This window comes from Anolis carolinensis, chromosome 6 (assembly GCF_035594765.1).
Source record: "Anolis carolinensis isolate JA03-04 chromosome 6, rAnoCar3.1.pri, whole genome shotgun sequence".
NCBI lineage: Eukaryota > Metazoa > Chordata > Lepidosauria > Squamata > Dactyloidae > Anolis > Anolis carolinensis.
The window spans coordinates 96,851,656-96,869,133 of record NC_085846.1 but is presented as its reverse complement, the minus strand read 5'-3'; the positions used below and the strand labels follow the sequence as shown (position 1 = coordinate 96,869,133).

Here is a 17,478-nt window from a genome sequence, read left to right as displayed (position 1 = left end):
TGATGGCATCAGGGCAGCGGACAAAACAACAAAACTACAGGCCCCCCAACCTCGAAATTTGACAACACAACCCATCATTCACGACTCTAGGTTGATACAACAAAAAAGAAAAGAAAAATAAAGTCCTAATTACAGGGAGAGGAATAATAGTTTTTATCCAATTGCTGCCAGTTTGAAGGCTAAGCTCCGCCCACTTGGTCTCCTAGCAACCTCCTCAGCCCAGGGGACAGGCACAGTTAGGCCTCACTTAGACCTCTTCCATAGATTATCAGTTTTTAACTGGATTACATGGCAGTGTAGACTCAAGGCCCTTCCACATCTATATAACCCATTTAGAATCTTATATTATCTGCTTTGAACTGGATTATCTTGACTCCACACTGCCATATAATCCACTTCAGTGTGCATACTAAACATAAAGACAACCATACAACAGACATTCAATACCACCACAACCTCAACAATTTCTCACCAACACCACCAGACAATGCCACAGCAACGCGTGGCTGGGCACAGCTAGTACAATATAAATCAATAGATAGAATACGGCAATAAATACAGCAATATTTTGATAATATAAAAATATTATCAAAAAGTGTGGCTGAAATAAAGTTGCTAATAGGAAGGAAAATAAAAGTTACGTCAAAGTCATCATGAGACAATCCATTCAGCAGTAAGAAATACTGGATCAAAGAGAAACATTATACCAATGGAACTACATTTCTTGATTTTCCCCAAACTTCTGATCTTTCCCTAATTCAAATAGAGTTTAAGGTTCACACGGTAGTGGGTTTTTTTCTGTTTTGCTTATGTTAGTCAAGAGGTGGGTAATGGTCTAGCAGCAGGGGCTGAAATGCATAGAAAATACTCTTGTGTTTTTTATGCTGGATTATTAAGTATCTGTTTTAGTTCTCTTGGTTTATTTTAATTCTTACACATAAAGGATACCACGAGAAGTTATTCCCTTATTCTGCTATGGGAATCTTACTCAAATGATATAAATGTAATTTATAATTTGTAATCAGAACACCACAAAAACTGTTCTGGTCTTCAGTGTCTTTCTTCACTTTTCTTTTGCAAGAGCTATTTTGTAATGGTATGACTGCAAACAGTAAGCAACTAGGGAAGTAGCTGAAGATAGTAATCTACACCATGCTGTGGAATAATATAAATATTTCAGCACTTACTCTTGCAAACAGTATATATTTGGTAATGTACTGGGCAGATGTTGTCTTACAAAGTCATTGTATAATTTTATATGTTATATTCTCTTCCCTGTTTTTTTCATATAAAGATTACCAAAATGATTTGAATAAAATCCTTTTGACATCCATTTTGGCTAGTAGCTACTGATGTGTTCATCCTCCATGAATGTATCCAGCCCTCTTTTATGCCACCCAAGCTATCAGCCGTAACATCTTCTGGCAGTGAAAAATACACATTTTAACTATACTCTGTGTGCTTACTTTTATATATAAGCTGTCCCAAGTTCCTGTTGGGAGATGGTGGAGGGATATAAATAAAACTGTTGTTGTTGTTGCTGCTGCTGCTGCTGCTGCTGCTGCTGCTGCTGACACAAAGAGTATGACACAGCAAACGAGACATATATGTTGGATTTTACATCACAGAATCACAAGTCGAACACTTCCCAAGCGTTTAGGACTGTGTGATGTATTTTCAGATGATGTACACAAATCCCAGTAAGGTAGCCTTTTGCAGTTGACAGATAGTAATTTTGTCAATGTTTATTGTTTTCAAATGTCAGCTGAGATCTTTTGGCACAGCACCCAGTGCACCAATTACCACTGGGACTACCTATACTGGTTTATGCCAGAGCCTTTGCAGTTCAATTTTGAGGTCCTGATAACGGTTGAGTTTTTCTTGTTGTTTTTAGTCAATTCGACTGTCACCTGGTATGGCAACATCAATAATCCAAACTTTTTTCATTTCTACAAAGTGAGGTCTGATGTATTGTGTTCCAAAACTTTTGTCAGTCTGGATTCAAAAGTCCCACAGGATTTTTTGCGTGTTTATTTTCCACTACTTTTGCAGGTTTATGATCCCACCAGTTCTTTACTACTGGCAGATAGTACTTGTGACATAAATTCCAATGAATCATTTGGGCCACATAGTTGTGCCTCTGTTTGTAGTCCATCTGTGCCATTTTCTTACAGCAGCTGAGGTGATTTCATCAGCTTCCTTGCACAGTCTGCATTTTGGATCATTAGCTGATTTTTCAATCTTAGCCTTAATTGCATTTGTTCTGATTGTTTGCTTCTGGGCTGCAAGAATCAGGCCTTCAGTCTCCTACAGTGTTCCATTAGTGAGCCATAGCCAGTTCTTCTCCTTATTAACTTTTACTTCAATTTTGTCAAGGAATTGTCAATGCAATGCTTTGTTGTTGTTGTTGTTGAGTAAATCTTCCACAATTTGGTTTCATTGATGACTTTGGGTTCTAGGATTCTGGGAGATACATGATTTTTATATTTCTATAATACATACAATATGGTTTGGTTCTAGGATCCTTTGTAGGTACTAATGTCTATCGATCCTCATCCCATTACATGCAATGGGATAATAAAAAAGTACCCCTTATATAAAATGGCCAAACAAAGATTTTACTGTCCCACCGGGAGATATCTTCAAGCCTTGGATGGCTGAATGGATGGATACAGAATCCACAGATACAGAGAGCAGACAGTATTTGTCTTTTTATTTTATTCCCTTTTTATGAACCTAACCAGTCTCAAGCATTACAATCAATTCTCATAGGCAAAATCATTAAGTCTTTTGGTTATTCTGGTTGCCTTTTTCTGTACCTTCACCATCTTGGCAATATCCTTTCTCAGGCACTGACATGAACTGTATATAGTATTCCATGTGTGCTCATACCACAGAGTTGTTTGAAGGCAGTATAATGGGGCCAGTTTTACTTCAGATTCTTTTTTCTATTTATTCCCAGTTTGAAATGTGTCTTCTTTCTAACAACCACATTTTCATAGAACTATCAATCATGTCCCCTGCTTGGTCAGTTACTGACAACACATTTACTATATTTATATATGTAAAGTTAGGAGTGTTTTTTCTCCAAGATCATTTAATACTTTTTTTAATAAAAAAAATTACTTTCCTGGAATTTCAATATATCTTAATAGCGCTTAACAACAAACGTTTTTTAAAATCTTAGGTTAGAATTCAGTCTGGGTTGTGCCATCAAGCAGATCTGTTCTGCATCAAATGAAAATATCTTTAAAGTTCAAGAACTGTCACAAAATGCAATATCCTACCACTTAGATTCCACACTATCCTGTATGTTTCTGTCTTCATATGCCTAAAAAGGCAGAAACATTTTCAAAAGGAGAAAGTGAACTTCCCGGTTAATGATAGCATTCTTTAGACTTTACAGATAGACCTTTAACGTCTTTCTGCAAATGCAGGAACATCATTAATTCAGCTCTGTATTTTAAGCCTTGTGAATAAGAAAGGTTGTTACTACTGTACCTAAACAATAACAGGAAATAACAATATTAAGAAAGGAGAGTAGTACTATATGCCTTTCTACTATATGCCTTTTACTATATGCCTGGAAAAGATCATTAAGGAAGTGGTCTGCAAACACTTAGAAACAGATGCAGTCATTGCTAATAGTCAACACGGATTTACCAAAAACAAGTCATGCCAGACTAATCTGATCTCTTTTTTCGATAGAGTTACGAGTTGGGTCGATATAGGGAACACTGTGGATGTAGCGTACCTGGATTTCAGTAAGGCCTTTGACAAAGTCCCTCACAACCTTCTGGCAAATAAACTAGTAAAATGTGGGCTAGACAAAACTACGGTTAGGTGGATCTGTAATTGGCTAAGCAAACGAACCCAAAGGGTGCTCACCAATGTGTCGTCTTCATCTTGGAAAGAAGTCAGGAGTGGAGTGCCGCAGGGTTCTGTCCTGGGCCCGGTTCTTTATCTTTATTAACGACTTAGATGAAGGATTAGAAGGCATGATCATCAAGTTTGCAGATGACACCAAACTGGAATAGCCAACACTCCAGAAGAAAGGAGCAGAATTCAAAACGATCTTAACAGACTATAGAGATGGGCCTAACAAAATGAAGTTCAACAGGGACAAATGCAAGATACTTCATTCGGCAGAAAAAATGGAATGCAAAGATACAGAATGGGGGACGCCTGGCTAGATAGCAGTACATGTGAAAAAGATCTTGGAGTCCTTGTGGACAACAAGTTAATCATGAGCCAGCAATGTGATGCAGCTGCTAAGAAAGCCAACAGGATTCTGGCCTGCATCAATAGGGAAATAGCGTCTAGATCCAGGGAAGTCATGCTACCCCTCTATTCTGCCTTGGTCAGACCACACCTGGAATACTGTGTCCAATTCTGGGCACCGCAGTTGAAGGGAGATGTTGACAAGCTGGAAAGCGTCCAGAGGAGGGCAACTAAAATGATCAAAGGTCTGGAGAACAAGCCCTATGAGGAAAGGCTTAAAGAACTGGGCATATTTAGCCTGCAGAAGAGAAGGTTGAGAGGAGACATGATAGCCATGTACAAATATGTGAGGGGAAGTCATAGGGAGGAGGGAGCAAGCTTGTTTTCTGCTGCCCTGCAGACTAGGACACGGAACAATGGCTTCAAACTATAGGAAAGGAGATTCCACCTGAACATTAGGAAGAATTTCCTCACAGTGAGGGCTGTTCGGCAGTGGAACTCTCTCCCCCGGACTGTGGTGGAGGCTCCTTCTTTGGAGGCTTTTAAACAGAGGCTGGATGGCCATCTGTCGGGGGTGCTATGAATGCGATCTGCCCATGAGGTCTCTTCCAACTCTACTATTCTATGATTCTATGATTCTACGATTCTCAAGAGAACAACTAAAATGTTTATATTTCCATTTTGAAAACTGAAATTTCTACTGAGAAATACAGCGAAACATTGACTTAAAAGTGTTCCAACTTAAGGGTGTTTTGTTGCTCCACCTGGGCTTCACTTTGACATATGAGCAGCGTTCTGAGTGTACAGGGCTTTAGGGATTCAAGGGAGCAGCCTTTATGCTACATGCTCTTGTTCACTTTGGGAGATTGTTGTCTGCTTTGCTCTTATCCGCTTTGAGGAATTTTGGGTTAGTTGATTTTGTGTGGTTTTTATTCCTGGTATGTTTGGTTTCATGAAGAGAGAGAGCAAGAGAGGGAGGGATGCTGGAATGAATACAGTATGAAGAAAATGATGCTTCTGGCTCTTCACTTTGTACTTTGTGCTTCCTTACCACAACTGTGCTTCTATCATTTTAAAGTACATTTTCTTATTTTAAAACATGTAACAAAAGAAAATGGGGGGGGGGGGAGTTGTCGAGGGGCCGGAAGGGATTAATTGCATTTCAATGCATTTCAGTGGAGAAATTTACTTTGAGGTAAGAGCAATTTGAGTTAAGAGATCAGTAACTGAACGAATTAAACTCTTAACTCAGGGTATCAATACTGGTATTAGAAAGGTAAAATGGGTTTGATATGTTTATTATGATATAGAGTCTGCAGATGCACAATTTTCGGTAAGTACTTTGGAGTTACACTTTCCAAAACACTTCAGCTATGTAAAATATAAAATGCAAAACTATACATTCAATCTCCAAGAACGAATTAAGAAAAATTACAGCTACAAGTGTTTTATCTGAAAACAGAAATGCTTTCTTTCCAGAACATTTAGAACTCAATATGTCATATGTTAAAACATATTGTGTAGTTGTGTAAATATGTGTAAGTCAATGTAGCCTCTATAGTAGGATGAAGTGGATCTGAAATCTGCAGATGTATGAATTTGCATGAGAATTGAGGGTTTGGATGGCTTTCTGAACAAAATACTATCATTCACCCTTGTTACAGACTGGATTACTAGATTGATGGGTGAGTGGGCAGGTGTGTTCAAGACAACATAATGTAGTGCTTTGAGTGTTAAATAGGATGCTGGGAGATCAAGGTTTTCATTCAGTCAAATCATACTTTCTCAGCCTTAGAGGAAAACAATGGCAAACCCTCTCTAAATACTGACCAACCTATGACTAGGTAACCATATTTGAATCTCCTTGAAAGATATAACAACAATATATGTTAAGACTACTCTCTGTCTAAGAATGGAGAAGGATTACCTGAACTTCTCTCAATTAAATTCTACAGCCAGGACCACTGCACCATGAAAAATAGGACTATCCTATAAACTGTTAGAATATATTTTAAAATGGAGAAACCATAAAGGTTATTTTAGAAACACATTTATCCATATTATTCATTTGGATTTGGTTATAATACAAGTGCTGCTACTCACATCTTCTCTTCAAATTATAAATAATTTATCATACAAACTACAAAACATATAAGTGTTAATGGTCAGAGTATTTGTTGTTTATTTGTTCAGTTGCTTCCGACTCTTCATGACCTCATGAACCATCCCACGCCAGAGCTCCCTGTCAGCCGTCACCACCCCCAGCTCCCACAAGGTCAAGCCAGTCACTTCAAGGATTCCAGCCATCCATTTTGCCCTTGGTCAGCCCCTCTTCCTTTTTCCTTCAATTTTCCCCAGCATCATTATCTTCTCCAAGCTTTCCTGTCTTCTCATTATGTGGCCAAAGTACTTCATCTTTGCCTCTAATACCCTTCCCTCCAGTGAGTAGTTGGGCATTATTTCCTGGAGTATGGACTGGTTTGATCTTCTTGCGGTCCAAAGCACTCTCAGAATTTTCCTCCAACATTACAGCAATGCTTTTGGAAAAAAGCCAGCTAATCTACAACATGACCACATCTCTTACTATCCTCACCAGGTCAATACACAAATTTCTGTAATATTTATAAACTGTAGGCTGAAATGGAAGTTTCCTTTGTGTAGAATTATCATATAATTTATTCTTATACAATAATGCATTATCATCAACATCATCAGATATCATGCTATGGAAACATATTATCTTCTGAACAAATTCTACATTTTTGAAGCACTGGTAATGTTTGCTATACTTCATAAATTATTATAAATTTTTCATAGATTATATTTCATATGGCTCCCGATAGAAACAGGTTGTCCTCTCTTTGCATAATCTCAGAACACCATGAAGTATTGTTACCTTCATGTGTATCAAAAACATTACGCCTCTGCTTCAAAAACTTTAATGTTGTGAAGCAGCTTTCACCAAAATTCAGATATTGTTTTAGAAACTACAGAATGCATTTTAAAAGGCAAGAGTAATGTTAATGTGTAATGCTGCTACATTGACTTCAAGTTCAATTGAACCATTAGTCGCAACTACGTGTTGATCCACTGAATCTATAGGGCGTTATTTCTATATTGACTGATTGATATGCTCTGCTCTAGGTTGGACTACTTATTGGATTTAGGACTAAATCAAGACTTGGCAGACTTCATTTTTTAAGTAAAGCCTTGAAGTCTACTAGCCAGCACTAAGTGCAAAAGAAGTCATACAGTTCAGTTTGAGGAACAAGGCGTCTCTGAATAATCATTCAATCAAGAAATTCCTTGTCAACAGTAGAACTGAGTTCATTTCATCCCCTCGGGCATTTCTGATTTACTCCAGCTTGGTGTCATTACTATTGTCAAACTAATGGAGGTCCAAAGCCTTTACAAATCTATTGCACATTACTCAGTCTGCTCAATGCATACACCCTTTCATCATTTTCAGGTATTCTTTTACTTATCTGTCTTTCCTAGAATAGCTAGTGAGATTAATAATATCAAATATAATAGTCAAGAATACGGATTTAAAATTCTAATGTTATGCTATATATTCAACTGAAAAGTAGGGATTACAATATAGATATGCCAGGTCTGAGCGAATCTTGCACTGGAAAAGTTTATAAATCAATCATTGTGGTATTGCACTACATTTCACCCTCCAGAAATACTATATTGCATTAATGTGAACAAGAACATGAAAACGAGGTAAGAGAAAATCAGAAATATGCAACATGAAGGAAAAGAAAACTTTATCCATCTCACACAATTGTATGTAAACCTGATGACTGATATTTTTTCAAAACTTACGACATACATTTTGTACCTAAACTATACTTACTTAGAACACTCTACCCATATTATAAGCCAACTACCTGTCAATGTATTTTTTTGCCTTATTGAATGACAGCCAGCTTTCTAGTTTAAAAACTGTAACTGATTCAATTCAGCAAGATAGACAGAGAGGTGCTCATTTCTGTAAATTTTCCTCCAACAATCATCTTCCCATAAAATATATAATTCACAAGTGTGATTGTCCCAAACATCTTTGAACTTAACTATTACATACAATATAATTAAAAGGAGCATATATGTCATTACATTTCTTTTACCTTCCGAGTCTTTGTTTTAGTTTTCTTTGCATCCTGACTTTTGTTTGCATTGGATAATTCCTCCTCATTTTCTCGTTCATCTTTATTTTGGGATTCCTCTGTATTTTGCACAGTATCTATATTTTGTTTTTCATCGGTATTCTGTGTATCTTTACAAATTTGTGTATCTGCATTTTCTGCTTCATTTGTAATTGGTGTCTCTTCAGCATTTTGTATTTCTTCTACAAGGACTTTTGCCATTCTTTACACATGAACTATTTTCCATTTAGGTGCCAGTATCTCCACGTATTAAGTTTGTGTCAAGTGACAGGATCAAAGCCAAAAGGAAAACAGATATCCAAATAGAACATTGATACCACCGTGTATGTTTTGGGGGGAGGGAGGGAATTTTCTTTCACTCCTATTTTAATATTCAGTTATACAATTCCACTGCAAAAGTATTAGAATCCTCTCTAAGAAATGAGGGGAGAGAGGGAGGGAAATAGAAAACACATTTTCTCAAAGACACCCATGTTAGCCTTGCAGGGGAATTACGTTTGTGATTTTTAAAGGTACCTTAACATTAACACATATTGTCTATTACATAGGATACATTTTGATTAATGTATGATTCTATGGGCATATGTATTTTTTTAAAAAAATGTAAAGATTGAGGTCAGAGGGAAACAACACAAACTGAAAGATTCTAGGGGTTTTTGTGTGTTTTCCGGGCTGTACAGCTATGTTCCAGAAGCATTTTCTCCTGACGTTTCACCCACATCTATGGCAGGCATCCTCGGAGGTTGTGAGGTATAGTGGAAAAAGCTAAGCAGGAAAGGTTTATATATCTGTGGAAGGTCCAGTTTGGGAGAAGGAACTCTTTGTCTGTTGAAGGCCAGTGTGAATGTTTTAATTAATCACCTTGATTAGCATTAATGGCCTTGCCAGATTCATTTCCTGGCTTCTTCCTGCCTGGGGGAATCGTTTGTTCAGAGGTGTTGGCTGCCCGATTGATTAATGTCTGGAATTCCAGTTTTCAGAGTGTTGTTCCCTATTTACAGTTCTGATTTTAAAGTTTTTTAATACTGGTAGCCAGATTTTGTTCATTTTCATGGTTTCCTCCTTTCTGTTGAAATTGTCCACATACTTGTGGATTTCAATGGCTTCTCTGTGTAGTCTGACATGATGGTTAGAGTGGCCCAGCATTTCTGTGTTCTCAAATAATATACCGTGTCCAGGTTGGTTCATCAAGTGCTCTGCTATGGCTGACTTCTCTGGTTGAATCTGTCTACAGTGCCTTTCATGTTCCTTGATTCGTGTTTGGGCACTGCGTTTGGCAGTCCCTATGTAGACTTGTCCATAGCTGCATAGTATACAGTAGACTTCTGCAGATGTGAGAGGATCCCTCTTGTCCTTCGCTAAACATAGCATTTGTTGGATTTTCTTTGTGGGTCTGTAGATAGTTTGTAGGTTGTGTTTCTTCATCAGTTTGCCTATGCGGTCAGTGGTTCCCTTGATGTATGGTAAGAACACTTTTCCTCTGGGTGGGTCTTTGTCTTTACTCTTATGGCTTGTTCTTGGCCTTGCAGCTCTTCTGATGTCCATGGTGGAGTATCCATTGGCCTGTTTAGGTGGTTTAGTTCACCTTGGAGGAGATGAGGTTCCCAGATTCTTTGTGCACAGTCTGCTAGGGTTTTGATTGTGCTTCTTTTTTAACTTGGGTGGTGGTTGGAGTTTTTATGAAGGTGTCTATCCATATGTGTAGGTTTTCTGTAAATTGTGTGGCCCAATTGTTGATTGGGCGTATGGATAACTAGAACATCTAGAAATGGAAGTTTTCCTTCGTTTTCTTTTTCCATGATGAACTGCATGTTTGGGTGGATGCTGTTGAGGTGGTCCAGGAGCTTGTTGAGTTCTTCTTCTCCATGGCTCCAAATGGTGAAGGTGTCATCCGCATATCTGAACCATATAGTAAGCTTTTTTGGTGCTGTTTCTAGAGCTTGTTTTTCAAAGTGCTCCATGTAGAAATTTGCTATGACTGGGCTGAGAGGGCTCCCCATGGCTACTCCATCTTTTTGTTCATAGAATTCATTGCCCCACTGAAAGTAGCTTGTGGTGAGGCAATGGTGAAACAGGGCTGTGATGTTTTCTGGGAAGTTTTGTTTGATTAGTGAGATGGTATCTGCTGCTGGGACCTTTGTAAATAGGGACTCCACATCGAAGCTGATCACAATGTCCTTGGTGCTTAGCTTGAGGTTGCTGATTTTGTCTATGAAGTGTGTTGAGTCCTTTATGTAGTGTGTGGTGAGCTCAATATGGGTTTGTAGCTGTGTAACTCTACAGCCCAATGGATACTCCACTATGGACATCAGAAGAGCTATAAGGCCAAGAACAAGCCATGAGAGTGAAGACAAAGATCCACCCAGAGGAAAGGTGTTCTTACCATACATCAAGGGAATCAATGACAGCATAGGCAAACTGATGAAGAAACACAACCTACAAACTATCTACAGACCCACTAAGAAAATCCAACAAATGCTACGTTCAGCAAAGGACAAGAGGGATCCTCTCACTTCTGCAGGAGTCTACCGTATACCATGCAGCTGTGGAGAAGTCTATATAGGGACCACAAAGCGCAGCGGCCAAACACGAGTCAAAGAACATGAAAGGCACTGCAGACTAACTCAACCACAGAAATCAGTCATAGCAGAGCATTTGATGAACCAACCTGGACACAGTATATTGTTTGAGAACACAGAAATGCTCGACCACTCCAACTATCATGTCAGACTACACAGAGAAGCCACTGAAATCCACAAGCATGTGGACAATTTCAACAGAAAGGAGGAAACCAGGAAAATGAACAAAATCTGGCTACTAGTATTAAAAAACTCCAAAATCAGAACAATAAATAAGGAGCAACACTCTGAAGACAGAGGAATTCCAGACATGAATCAATCAGGGGTAGCTAACGACTCTGAACAAAGGATTCCCCCAGGCCAGGATGTGAAGCTGGGAAGGCCATTTAATGCTAATCAAGGTGATTAATTACAACATTCACACTGGTCTCCAACAGGCAAGAGTTCTTTCTCCCACTCAGGACCTTCCATAGATATATAAACCTTCCTTGCTTAATTTCTCTATATACCTCACAACCTCTGAGGATGCCTGCCATAGATGTGGGCGAAATGTCAGAAGAGAATACTTCTGGAACATGGCCATACAGCCCAGAAAACACACAACAACCCTGTGATCCCAGCCATGAAAGCCTTTGACAACAAATTTAATAAATATGTGAACACAATTTATTCTCTACAAAGTTAAACTGTATTTGTTCATTCATTTATTTATTTAATTAATGAATCCCCTTTAAGCCCAAATATGACCCCAAGGTAATTTACTGTTAACTGATATGTTCTCTCATAAAACACTAAGGCTAACACATGATTTACATCAATGTCAAAAGTCTTAACAAAACAATTCCTATGTTTTCTCCTAAGATATTTGAATCAGTGAGACTTCATCATCATGGCCAACAAGCCCCTAGCCTCCCACAGTCTTAATCCAAAAGAAACCACTACCTTCTAGAACTCTCTCTTAAATTAAGCCAATTGTATGTATTAAGTTTGTGCAATAATTCATATTACATGTTCAAAAACTCCAGTTGCTTAGTTCCCATCATATGTCATTGTTTCATTATTTGATTGATTTCCTTTTGACAGAATGTTTCCACCTGTTCAAATATTGGAAAGGCTACTGTGACCAAAATACACAAGTGTGAAAAGATGAGAACAATCCACACTGAAGAATAGAAAATACTTCCTCACCCACTTGACAGGGCAGGAAACCAAGTAGCAGAGCAGAAAGTCAAAATAGAGTGGGGTTGTTTGCCCATAGCTATCACACTAATGCTCCTATCCTCATGACTACAATCATGAAAATAAACTCTTCCTTGTTCAATCCTATAAACTGTTGTGCTGATGGCTGTTTAAAAGCAGTAATTGTATGTTTAAGACATAAGTTAAATCATTTTCACCAGTAGGAAAATCAAGACTTTTATTAGCGTACATTAATAAACTGTGGAAAAAAAGGAAATTTCAAAGAATTCTGGCAGCAGGTTGTATTAGTTTTTTAAATATATATATATATGGGAATAAGGGGGGAAAGAAGTGGTTGGATTGTTGTAAATATAGCATTCACACTGACAATGAGTTAAATATTCTGCAATGTAATGCTAGCACATCAATATCAAATTGGTCATTAAACTGCACTTGCACACTCTGTAATATTATTCCTGCATTTAGAGGAAATCTACTTGCCTGAATGTCTTGCAAGAAATCTAATACCTCCATCTGGCCCACTACCAAAGCCCACACAAGGATTCCACTCTATACTAGTAAACAGTAATTCTCTTTCTCTTTCATACTCATCTCCCCTCAATCCTTTCCAAACACATATGGAGGGGAGAGAAAGAGAAAAATTGAGTCAAAAAGATCATTGAAATAATTCATCTGAAATATGTCTGTTCATCTTTCAAATCAAAATACTTGAAGAAATATTTCCCCAAATGAAATCTGGTTTAAATTGCTATTTGGTTTATTCAGTACACAGCAACTTGATGCTTCTTTTTCACTGTCATACTAAGAATATTAAAATTGCTACTTACTATGCATTCATAATGCCAAGCCGAAGTGTTGGAATAAATCAATAGTGATCTAATATTAAAAACAATAAACATCAACCTTTCAATTGTGCACAATAGTTTAGAATTTGTTTTTCCCCAATAGGTCATCTTAATAACAGTGAAAAAAAAACATTGAAATAGCTCCTCTGAAAGAAAAGAACCCTATCAAATTATTTTATTAGTATTCAATAATGATATATCACTAATTAAGACGTGTTGAATGACTAATAAGATTAGTTGTAATTAATTCAGGGCTGCATTTATTGACTAAATCTTTATAAATATTTGTATGACAAAACAACCCTAAAATGTATAATTAATATAGTAAAAATTGACTTCTAAGGTGCATCTTAATTCTTATTTGAACCCTCTTTTTCATTTATTTGCATCTCACTCTACAACGTAATTCTGCTCTAGGTGCCCTAACACTCTGGAAAATATCGAGACACATGGAGGGAAGTTGAATCACCATTCCCATTCCACTGACAAATGCCTTCGTTGACAGAATGACATTGATTGGATGCCACTACTGCGAAAGCTAAGCCTTATTTGAACAACTTCAGGAAATGTATTGCCAATTCTACTACCATGTAAAATTTCAAACGAATACTGAAAAGATAGAGATTCTCATATTGATTATACACAGCATAATCAGCTAATATAACCATAAACTGCATTGATATTGTTATTGGGCCACAGTGATTTATAGATCACCAAGGGCTAACAAATATACATTTTTTTCTTATTAAAGCCCTTTTCTGGGGGCCCAGAGTTGCACAAGTTCAATGCTTCAGAAGATAGAGAACAAACCCAGCATTAGTTGTACCTTCATAAACTATATTGTATCTAACTCTTCAATAAATTGTATCTACTTTATGATTTTGTGGAACTGGAATTTGTTATTTATAAAGTTCATTTTCTTATTTAAAAACACATAACAAAAATTGGGGTGGTTTTTGGGAGTTGAAACAGATTAACAGCATTTCAAAGGGGAAATTTGCTTTGAGATAAGAATGTTTGACTTAAGAACATATAAGAAATGAAATTCTTAAGTCAAGATATCACTGTAGAGAACAGCTACCAATAATTTTAAAAGTTAAAATCAGAAAGTTTGTGCAAGAAAAGTACTTTGATGAAATCTCCAGAACTACAATGGAGCAATTCCATGTACTGCTGGTATTTTAGATCTAAGATTATTCACGTGTACTTCAATCAGATGGTATTTTAAACCCTTGAAAAAAGGTGAAGACTTAAAAAATATTTTATAAAAGTTAGATTAAACTGATGACTACTGTTGGCTGTAATGTGTGCTTTAAACTAATATATTCAAGGTATTATAAATCCAGCCCCACAGCCTTTAAATATTGGCTGAATGCCTGTTACTCTGTGTTCAGTCACAAACAAAGCAATAAATAATGCCAAAATGAATGTATTATCTCTGTGGAATTCTCTAAAGCCTTTTCTATGTGGGTTGTTGTATGTTTTCCGGGCTGTATGGCCATGTTCCAGAAGTATTCTCTCCTGACGTTTCACCCACATCTATGGCAGGCATCCTCAGAGAAGAGAATACTTCTGGAACATGGCCATACAGCCCGGAAAACATACAACAACCCTCTGATCCCGGCCATGAAAGCCTTCGACAATACCTTTTCTATGTGTAGAGCCGTTTCACATGCTGAATAAGAAGAGGTAGGCATTTTATGAGAAGCAGATTGTATGACAAATTGTTTACGTGTTTTTTCTTTTTTCTTAAATACATATTCCTGTTTTCATTAGCATTATGGATATCAGTCATCCATCAATGTTGGTGATAAAATTAAATCCAAAACTACACAAGTCCAGGAAAATCTGGGCCTTGTACATTTAATTAGCAGTCTCCCTACTCGCAATTCAAGTATTGGAAAAAGATTCAGATTGCTCTTTCCCTGCTTTCAAAGGCTGAGTCTACACTGCAATATAATCCAGTTTCAGAACGCAAATTAAATGCATTGAACCGGATTATATGTGTCTACACTGCCATATAACCCAGTTCAATGCAGTCTGTAATTGAATTATATGACAGTGTACTTCCAGCCTTAACAGATGAATTTCTGTGTTTTTTATCGTTTACTGCCGCCTAGGAGCAGTTGCCATTCCCAGTATCCTTTTGCATTTATCAAGCCTGTGCTTTTCAAATACCATTTCACCATTGCTCATATGTAGTTTTCTAGAAAGTGATATTGCAGGTGATATTTTTTTTTAAAAAAATCTTAAAATGAAAAGGAATACCTAACTGCAAAATAAAGCCAGTTTTGGAACATAGTTGCAGATCAAAATAAAAATATGGCACCATGTATCTGGAGAATGACTACAGCTCCTGATTGTCAAGCCATGACATTTGATAAAAACCTTTGCCTGAAACTCAGTTCTACTCAGAAATAACCCGCAGACGCTGGCCTCAAACCTGTTCCAGGATCTGCAGTATCTGTGGCTTGGATGATAGCATGTCTCAAGCATTCCACCCCTTCAGCAATAGTAAGATCAGTAGCAAGCTTAATAGTATTACCCATGCGCAAACTCTCACCATTTTTTTTCATACTTATAGCTCAACCTGAATCAGAGTAGTATACATTAATTCCATTTTCCACAAGATAATCCTTTTAGATACATAGGGACTTGTCAATACAACTAAAGTACTGAGGCAATTAATTCAGATCTTGCTCATTCATTCGTTACTACTGCCGCCTAATGCACTACCTTGGCAATCCTTTAAGCAAAGAAACCCTAAGATACTTGACAGAAGGACTTACATGCCACAAATACCATTTCATTATGGCCTCTTCCAAAATCCCTCTTCAGCTGCCTTGCAGATTAAAATAAATTGTATTTTAATATGCAGCTGTTACGCTTATAGACTGTTGCTTTCAAAGTCAATGGGATATCATTAATGGCTAAACACCTAATAAACCATAAATTATATGAATTTTGCATCTTAATTAATAGCTTTTCCTTGTCTTCACCATTGTCAATGTAAATCCACATGTCACTAGAATGCAATGTCTCTGATCACCACATAAATTACAGAAAACATCTCTTCTGAATCAACACAAAACAATACAAGATAAATGGAAATGAAAAACAAGGTAACATACCTGTCGAATAAAACTATTAGAGGTAGTGTCAGAAGATGTGCTCCCATCCGAGCCTTTAAATCTGTTTTTTCTTCTTGCACCTTTGCCATAAGACTGTTAAAACAAAATTTTAAATATTATCATTGTTCTTGACATATAACTTGATACATATGTGTATATTTTAAATACTAAAAATATTAATATATTGCTGAACACATGCACCAATTGAATAGTTATGTTTGTGTTCATTTTACAGATCCACGTAAGACTGAATAAAGCACATAACATTTGCATAAACAAAGGTTAAAATATAATTTTCTAATATGCATTATTTAAAGCTACTTCATAATGTTGGGTCTCATATATTTAACAATACAAAAAGAAAATCCATGAAAAAATGCAACTGGGGGGAGGGGAGGAGAACAAAATCTGAAGCAGCCCATCTTTATCCTAAAGTAAATATGAACTTCTTGGCGAGTCCCTATTTATTCAATACAAACCAATAGTCTAAATCCAGTCAGTTCAACTAGAACAGACCAATTTGAATTAATGGGACAACGTTCACATAAATGTTGACACCATTTACCAGTAGTTTCCAATAGTTTTCTTTGGCTGGGACCAGCAACTGAATTTAGGCCAATGTCTTCTTTTATATGAAGGTATGTGTGTGTATTTGCTGGTGAATTTGTGGTAATAATTACAAGCTGTAATAACATAGTGAATATTTTATGAAATTTAGGAATGCACAATTAATTTTCCCTACTTAAAAATTTCCCTACTTTCACTTAAAATTTTCCTAAGAAGAAGTAATCCCAAAGACAAATAGAGGCACAGGGCTGGAATTACTTGTAATCCTAGAGTTTTATCACCATGGAAAGTGAGGGGGAGAACTGTGTAAAAAGGCAAATGCGCACTAAAGGTAATACTAGAGGCCAAGGTCTCCTAAAAACTTCAAAAGACTTATCAGCTAGCTCAGTGGTTCCCAAACTTATTTGGTCTACCGCCCCCTTTCCAGAAAAAATATTACTCAGTGCCCCCTGGAAAGGGGGGGTGTGGCTTAGAGGGGTGGCCGTGGCTTAGAGGGGTGGGCGGGGCTGAGCCTCTCCCCTAGTCCAAGATGCAGGGCTGGGAGGGGGAGGTGGGCGGGGCCACAAATGGGCACCAGAACTGGGATGGGTGGAGTTACGAGCTCTGAGGCAGGGCTGAGCTTCTATCCCTGTCCTGCAGCGCCTGCCAGGACACAGGGGTCAGGGCTAGAGGAGGGGTCGGGGCCTCTTCCCAAGTGCCTGAAGGGGCTGAACCTCTATACCCCACCCCCGTGTTCTAACAAGCACCTCAGGGGAGGTATACA

General features: G+C 37.5%; 1 protein-coding gene and 1 long non-coding RNA gene across 3 annotated transcripts in view; one reads left to right on the top strand and one right to left on the bottom strand.

Annotated features, from left to right (window-relative positions):
- Positions 1–13,893, top strand: part of LOC134299865 (uncharacterized) — a 32,309-nt gene extending 18,416 nt beyond the window's left edge. The window contains exon 3 of the long non-coding RNA XR_010007109.1: positions 13,435–13,893. This is a non-coding gene — a long non-coding RNA (uncharacterized LOC134299865). The remainder of the gene's footprint in view (positions 1–13,434) is intronic.
- Positions 1–17,478, bottom strand: part of cacnb2 (calcium voltage-gated channel auxiliary subunit beta 2) — a 173,187-nt gene that overhangs the window by 144,206 nt on the left and 11,503 nt on the right. For both annotated transcript variants that reach the window (XM_008112460.2, XM_003222077.4), the window contains exon 2: positions 16,149–16,241. In XM_008112460.2, coding sequence (XP_008110667.1) covers positions 16,149–16,241 — 93 coding nt within the window. The remainder of the gene's footprint in view (positions 1–16,148; positions 16,242–17,478) is intronic.